The sequence below is a fragment of the Dipteris shenzhenensis genome, chromosome 25 (assembly GCF_047967505.1).
Source record: "Dipteris shenzhenensis isolate YYH24624 ecotype China chromosome 25, Dip_SZ_1.0, whole genome shotgun sequence".
NCBI classification, from domain to species: Eukaryota; Viridiplantae; Streptophyta; class Polypodiopsida; order Gleicheniales; family Dipteridaceae; genus Dipteris; species Dipteris shenzhenensis.
The window spans coordinates 22083883-22092441 of NC_141620.1; the positions used below are offsets into that span (position 1 = coordinate 22083883).

General features: G+C 41.2%; 1 protein-coding gene across 1 annotated transcript; it reads left to right on the top strand.

Annotated features, from left to right (window-relative positions):
* The first annotated feature begins 5749 nt into the window (after positions 1-5749).
* LOC147885611 (uncharacterized) lies at positions 5750-6470 on the top strand. The gene has a single exon (XM_087396748.1). The coding sequence runs from the start codon at positions 5942-5944 to the stop codon at positions 6296-6298; it is 357 nt and encodes a 118-aa protein (XP_087252874.1). The 5' UTR covers positions 5750-5941; the 3' UTR covers positions 6299-6470.
* Positions 6471-8559: the final 2089 nt, after the last annotated feature.

An 8559-nucleotide genomic window follows, 5' to 3' on the forward strand; every position in this document is an offset into this window, starting at 1 on the left:
TAGTATACGTTCCTTTTGGCATTTCGTTAAAAACATCCCAAAGTTTTGTTAGATATCACTACCTCACATGTGAATTTTGATTGTCGAGGGGTCACTACTAAGTCATCGAATTAAACTTGACTATCGAACAAGTGCCACATCATCAAACAAGGTTCAACCGATGGTGCCACCTTGTCAAATTTCCTGTGATTGTTGATGTCATCAAACAAGGTTCGATCAACAATAGCTGCCACATCAACAGTATGGAGTGTTCATCAAACAAGGTCGACATTAGCGCATCCATCAAGCCTCCATCAAATAGAGGTTGAGTAGATAGATAGGAAGCCCAAAATCTATTCCAAAAAGTAGGAGTCTTGAATTTGATTCGGATGACATGTTGACCTAGAGGCATTCAAAGGTCCAATTGAATTGAAAGCACAAGACATATTTAACATGCTACCACTTATATATAATTGATGTGAATTGGCAAGCGATTATCCCTCGAAGAGAAAAATTAGATTGTAAAGCCTAGATATGAGAAAAGGCCATCTAAATGGAGTCTAAATGCTACCATTTATCATTGGGACACAATCCAATGTCTCAAATAATATATGGATAAGAGTTTTCTTCAATGTGTAAGGTCGCTGCCCCAAAGCTTTGAGTTTTCCTTTATGAGCCATAGTGTTATATAGCAGTACTAGATTGCCTTGTTTTATGTCCTTGTTCTTAATAGGTTATCAACCATGTCCTTGTGTGTGTCAAGGAGTTTTTGGTCACCTAAGAATTCTTGTATGGCTATCTTTAGACTAGGTACACTAAGCTAAAGAGGAACCATAATCTCAAGGTTGTATACCAATTGAAACAAAGTGAATCATATGATGATCTTGACTGTGGACTTGTAGGACCATAAGGTTGCATTTAAATTTTTTTCGCAATCAAGGCATTGTGCTTTGTGAGTACATTACATAGGGGTTTATTTGTAGATTGTCCAGCATTTCCCTATAAATAATAGTATGTACTACACCTGTGGATCACCATGAAGCTAGTCAAGAGTTATTTGATCACATCATTAATGAATTGAATACTCTTTATAAAAAAAACAAAATATCAAATTCATTAAGGGGTTGGTCACACTGTAAGCAGTAGAGAGATTATCCTGTTGGGATAAAAATTTCCCCTCCATTACACCATCTCGCCCCGCTCCCCCTTAGGTTGATTGCCCCTCCTCCCCGTGTTTTTCACTCCTCTTCTCTCTCCCCCTAATTAAATGGATAACCATGTTTTTTTGTTGAGTGCAACCTATTAACAAGGTACGATTTGCATGACCTGTCAAAGGCGGGTCGTGTAAACTCTTACCATGGCCACTATGCGCATATGTGTGTTTTTGTGTGTATGTATACAGGTGTGTGTGTGTGTGTGTGTTGTATACTTGTTTGCATATGTGTATGATAGTCCATGAGTCTACAAAAGTCAAAGAGTTCAAGGTGGTAATCCAAGAGGTATTGATTGTCCAAGAGTCCAAGGATGGCTAGTGGCAACATTTCCTAAGCTCTTCTCCTCCAAGCTACCACATGCCAAAAAGCCTTCCTTGTTTTTCCTAGGTAATACGTAGAATGGATACCGGTGCAGGCCAGGTGGCAAGGCATTTGCCTAGCTGAGCGAGTTGCCCATGTTTGAATCTTGCAGGATGTCTCCTTCTTTCAAGCCCTAGGTAGATGTGCCCCTTGTAGTGGGCCATTGGTGGGTAAGAATGGGAGGGGAAAAAAACAAAATTATAGTGATTATGCCACCTTTCAACCAATGTTCACAGAGAACTTGCAAACTATATACAATGAACCTATAAATTTTGTTATCGGTGTTCATAGAAAACCTGTGCAAACTATATACATTGACCCTGTAAAAATATTTTCTCAATTTTGTGAATTTTAGGCAATTTAGGTGGGTTTCAAGCAATAGTAGCTTTTCGTCGAGCCACGTGTCATAATTTTAATTCTCAATACTTTTTTCTTTTGCCTTTTGCCCTTCCAACATAACTGACCCCTCTTTGTCGTCCACCTCATCACTTTCTTTCTCTTCTTCATTTGGTCGTCTTCTTCATCTTGTTCATCGGGGGGTTTCCTTATAATCTCTCTTTCCAAGTTTTTTAGTCCCGTTTGCTGCTTTGCCGAATCATAAACGCTCGTAACTTGTTAATTTTTCACCTCCCTTAGCTGTTGCTTGTAACCCCTATGTTAGTTTAGGTTCAACTCCCTTCGAATTCAATCCTGTCAAACTGGCGCAACAGGTGGTTGATTAATTCCTTTGCCTGGAAGGCACATGATGTTGGCTCTTTAAAGGAGTTATGTGGATTTCATTTTTCTTGTTCGATCCTTGGAAGAGCAAGTTTTCTCACCTATTTTTATTCTTGCTTTTGAACAAGATGAGGCAAGTGATTGCTCGTGACAATAGGAACTTCCTGTTTGTAGTCGAATTGTCTTCTACCATGGACGATGCACAATTGCAGTTGCAAGCTCAAAATAGTGGGTTTCCAAACCAATGGTTGCTTCTCAATGCATATACGTTTGATTCGTTTCTTGTGATATGCCAGGTAGCCTAGGTGAGTGGATTTCTCCTGTTCTTGGTACTAGATATTTGGTACTAGGTACCGCTGCTTTTTCTTATTTTCACTTTCTCCGTCAGATCATGGTCCTTATTTGGAGCTCCAATCCTTAGCTTCCCCATCTCCCTCCCCTTCGCAATCCCATCTTTCGCCATGGTCAAGCTTGGTACTTACGTTGTCGCTAGTGCCTTCAATGCTTACGCCATCATCTTCCATGCCTTTCAGAGCAGAGTCCAGTTCTATCCCTCCATGCTCTTCCTCCCCACTTCCAATCGTTTTGCTCTTGAACATGGCCCTCGTGATCATGTGTGCTCTATGGCAGTGCGTGAAGTTTATCTTCTTGGGGACGCTCCGAGAGGCAGCAGAGGTAGATCGTCTTAACGAGCAATCATGGCGTGAGCTCATGAAAATTCTTTTTGCGATGACCATATTGAGAGAGTAGTTCAATGTACCATGGTCATCGTTCTCCTGTTCATCAAGGCATTCCACTGGTTAGCACAGAAAAGAGTGGAGTATATCGAGACAACTCCTTCAGTTTCACGCCTGAAACGTGGCAAGATCATTTCATTCTTGGCAGTGCTTCTTCTGTTAGACTCTGTCTTTCTATACAATTCGGTCTCATTGCCTTTGAGGACAAAGCGACCATTGATTTTGTTATTCTTCGCCTTTGAGTAAGTGGCTTCTTAGCATTTTCGTTTTCAACCATCCTCATCGCAGTTTAACATTCGTCGGCATTCAGATGAGGGCCTTTCACATTATAACTCGTAGAATTGTTGTTACTATATCAAAGATCTATGGATTGATGTTGGAAATGAGCGTGACACAATCATGATTGCTTGTATGACACAAGTAAGAGAAGATTGCTGCCTTACCGAAAGAGCTAGAGATCGCTTAGCTCTCTCTTTTCTATGCCTGGAGTGCATTGAATGATCTTACAACTCTTAGGTTGGTGTCACAATTCTCAGTGATGATTAACTTTTCTCCGTCCAGTGCATCCATAAAGCTGTCAAGCATGTAAGAAATTTTGGGATGTAACTATGCTCTTTTAGTAAGAGAATGCATCTAACTATTGTAGCATCCACGGTACTCTTTTAGGAAGAGAATGCATCTAAGCACGGTCCTCATTTGAGTAGATTCTCCTCTATGCCGATGTTAAGATTTGCAAACATTGTAGACTTGGTTTTAATAAGCTCCTTATAATTATCATGTCATTCTCGTTTCCTACTATTTCGCATTTTACTCTCATTTTAGTGGTTCACTTGTTGTTTTGCCACCTGGCCTTACTTTAACCAAGTAATCAGCTTTCCACTTCACTTCTAATGCAAAATACTTCTCTAGAATGTCTTCCTCTAATAATCCAAGATCTTTAGGTGATGTTCAAGCATCTACAACATTTGGTAGATAAGCATCTCTCTCTCTCTCTCTCTCTCTCTCTCTCTCTCTCTCTCTCTCTCCCTAGCGCGCGCACGCGTGTAAGCACACTTGGTCGCTCGCTCATTGTCTCTCTCTCATGTTGTTCAAGAGTCTTTTGCTACCAGCTTTTGGAGAAATTGTGCTAAAGCTAAAAGTGGCACAATGTGTGGTCTTCCTATGTTCCAATGTAATTCACAATAGCTTTGGTGTTGAATGAAAATGGGAAAATTGCTTAGGCTTGTATGTTGTGATCTTGAAGAATAAGGCCCACTATCATGGTGTATGGTCCCAATTTATAGTAATTCCATGCAGAGTTTTCTTTCTCTTATCACCTACAAATTGCTTGCCTTCCTAGTCTCAAGAAGATGGGCTATAAAAAAAGTGTATGCAATCAGTTTTGAAGTCTGAAGATCAGATATGACAACAACCTGTACTACTATCAGTTTTGACTTCTTTACTTCATTTCAAACCTCACCTTGGAAAAGACTCGAGCCATCCATATGGCCTCAAGACAAGGTACGGTATGACTTCTATCAATACATGGACGTCACCTCCCTGTTTCATGTACTAGAGTACTGTCCCATGGGAAAGCCACTAGGATTTGATTATATTGTAACATAATTCACACAAAGTAATGGTACTTGTCAAAACAAAGAGCACACTATTGAAACAAGAGCTTGCTACTTGACACCAGTCTATTTAGGAAGTATTCACAGTTGGATCATGTAATGTTGCAAAGTGCTATTTGCCAAATTCAAAGTGCTATGTGCCAAATGCAAAGTGCTATTTACCAAATTCAAATTGCTATGTGCTAAATGCAAGTCTATATGAACCCAAGGAAGGGCACATTCCTTGGTCTTATAATTTTTGGAGAGGAAGTGTGCCAACTCTCCCCCCACACAAATGTGTGGTTATGTGTTAATTGCAAAGTACTATGTGCCAAATGCAAAGTGCTATGTGCCAAATTCAAATTGCTATGTGCCAAATGTGAAGTGCTATGTGCAAAGTACTGTGTGCCAAATGCAAAGTGCTATGTGCAAAATTCAAATTTCTATGTGCTAAATTCAAATTGCTTTGTGCTGGATGCAAATTGAAATGAACCCAAGGATGCCACGTTCCTTGGTCTTATAATTTTTGGAGAGGAAGTGTGCCAACTCTCCCCCATGCAAATGTGTGATTATGTGCTAAATACAAAGTACGAGCGAAATGCAAAGTGCTATGTTCATAATGCAAAGTGCTATTAACCAAATCCAAATTGCGATGTGCTAAATAAAAACAAAATATGTGGTCATATGCTAAATGCAAATTGTTATTTACAAAATGCAAATTGCAATCTAGTTATATAATCCAGTAACAACTTTAACAACTTATCTCATCTCTAATATCTAAAGTCAATTTTATTTTCTTTAAATTAAAATCTTTGTAAAGTGTCTTCAAATTTATTTTGTAACTCTTCTCCCACATAAATGCACATAAATGTGTGGTTATGCGTTAAATGCAAAGTACTAGGTGCCAAATGCAAAGTGTTGTGTCACGAAATTCAAATTGCTATGTGCCAAATTCAAATCGTTTGGTGATTAATGGAACTTGAGATGAACCCAAGGCCATGTTGGACAGGAATTGTGCCAACTCTCCCTCCACACAAATGTGTTGATATGTGCTGAATGCAAAGTGCTATGTTGAATTGCTATGTGCTAAATTCAAATTTATGAAAACAAGACTTGTGGTTATATGCTAAAATTATGAAATTGAATTGAAACATATTCTTTGTCAATACAGCTACCTGCCGGGATCTAGTTTGTTGTTGGGAAAAATGTTTTGTGTGAACACTGCTTAAATTTGACTCATATATCTTCTCCCACAAGGTGATGTTTTCTGTGAACACTGCTTAAATTGGACTCATTTATCTTCTCCGGCACAGTTGTTTGTTGTGTTGATATCACGACGAGCATGTCATCCTACGAGAAGGTCAGGGGTGGCAAATTGTCGTTCAAGGGTGGCCTCGATCCTTTGAAGCAGATCGACAAGAAGAAAAAGAAGAAAAAGAAGAAGAATTCGCAAACCCAAGAGACCGTTTCCGAAGAGCAAATCCCTTCGCAGATCGACGACCCTGGGCAACAAGCTCACCAGATCTATGAGCCCGACACTGGCACTGGACACGCCCCTGGGGGCAAGAAGAGCAAGATTTACGAAGCACTTTTCCCCGTGGAGACAAAGAAGTTTGGCTATGAGACAACGCAGGGGCTATCCAGGGAAGATGCTTTGGACGTAAGGGTGAAAAAGAAAGCCGATCGGTATTGCAAATGAGCGTTGAGGTGTGCTTTTCCCAAAGCTTTATATTAGCTGAACAGGTTGGGGGCTAAATTGTAATATTACGGGGATGAAACGCGGAAGTGATATTCGTTATAAGGTTTTGGCTGGAAACCTAATGTACTTAGGACTGCTATTTTGAAAACGCCCATGGGTTCGACTTTTGAAATTGCTGACTACAGTTTCCTTTTAACACAATACGGATGCCTCTTCCTGAATCGAACTTAAGTCTTTCTATCTGTGCAAACAGTTGTAACTTAAATCTCTATATTAATGTGAAAATTTTGTGTCTGGCATTTTCACACCTCTCTGCTGCTCCGTCATGTGGCTGTCTGTTTTCCAAAGCATTGATTCTTCATGCTACGAAAAAGTGGCAGATCAGCAGAAATGTATAGATAAGGCAGTCGATTAAGTTTTTGTTGAGCAAGTTAAAGACGTAATAGAGGAACATGCCACCAGCTGTAAACGTACTCGTTCCGCTAATATCACCTTTTCATGATTGGCAAATGTAGTCCAATTTCCTGCTTCATAAGCAATGATTTCATGTTCAACAATGCCTCTTCCACTTGCATCAGACTAATCATGTAATGAGGGGCCAAGTTAGTGGGTTAGGGCTATGCAGAAACCACCTAGAGGGCTAATAAAGAGGGATTTTGGGGAAGGACTCTAAAAGCCCACAACCTCTCATTTGCAGGCAGGTAGGGCTAGGGAGAAATTACCTAGAGGGCTAATAAGGAGGGATTTTATGGAAGGGCAATAAAAGCCCACACCCTCTCATTTGCAGGGCAGATAATCATTCGACTCCTTATCCTCAAGTTTCCTACCTCAGGGTGAGGCTCATCAAAACCTGTCCTTGTAGTCCTCCGGCTGTGAGCTCTCTGTGAGCTTCGGTGGCCTTCAAAGAAGTGCCATAGCCAGTCCCCCGCGACCTCCCCCCTCCCTCCTTTATATAGGCGAGGGGTTGGTCTGCCCCCCAGATCTCACAGACTGTAAAATGGCCAACTAGATCTGTGGGATTCAGACCCAGAGATTGCCCTGATCTGGCCGACTGTTTCAGGGCCTTACAGCTTCAACGTCACTCTCCCCTTCCTCACTCCTCTTGCCTTCTGTTTTTCTACTTCCTTCTCCCTTTTCTGCTTGTAGTTCCCCTCTTTCTTACATTGGTATCAAAGGGTTTTCTTGGGCTCTTCACCATTCACTACCAGCCATTGCACATAATAAGCTGCCCTCACACAGCCATTTCTTCCCTCTCCAAACCAATGCAATTCATGGTGGCATCAGGAGCAGATAAAGGAATTAGGGACTCGTAGAATGGACGGGAGACGAGCAACTGAAAGAATCTATCTACTTGAGAAGACGTAGCCACTGCTCAGCTAGCTTGTTTGACTCCAACTGCCATACATAGCTGCACCTACCGCAACAGCTGCACGGTACACCATATGAATGGTGTACCATCGTTCCTCAAGATCGGTTGTCACTACAGTACACTTGTTGTACAAGCTAACATTCAACAAGCCACCGTACAGATCTTTCCTTCAGCCAGTCATACACATCATGTTTTCTGTCCCCTTCTTTGTTAACCACCGTACAAAAGCCACTGATTCCATTCGTATGTGCATATATGCCTTAAGCCCTGCTGGCCAGTATATTTTGTTAGGAAGCTATTGGGCTTCCAACCTTCCTCTTTACCCAATTGGAGGCTTTAACTTGCACTCGAGTACTAGGTGCACATAGATCACAGATTTTGCACTTGATTTTATCATTTAATGTGTATCCATCTCTTTTTCGAACCTCATTTTATACTTGTGCTGTAGCCTGTGTTTGTCAGTTTGGGACTTGTCCTGCAGGTACTTTGCCACACATTGACATTTCGTAGCACTGAGTGGACTCTATGGCACCAAAATTTCGTAGCATTGAGTGGACTGTATGGCACCAAAACATTGAGTAGACTCTAGACAAGTCTTTGCTAGGCAACGATGCACAAGAGAAGGCTGCTCGACGGGAGCACATGCTTCCCACAGCAGGAGCGCCCACAAGTGGCACTCCATCCTATATCACCCGCATCAGGATCTGCATAGGCACAATTTTTGGAGGCGATATCATCAATTATACTTTTGCAAATGGGACAACAGCTTGGTGAGCAGATATTCCAGCAGATTGTTCAACATTTGAATCAGGTTGTTGCCAAGCACTTGTAATGAGCATGAAGCTTACATCATCTCTCACTAGTTTTGCCCGTACTAATGCTAACTGAGAAG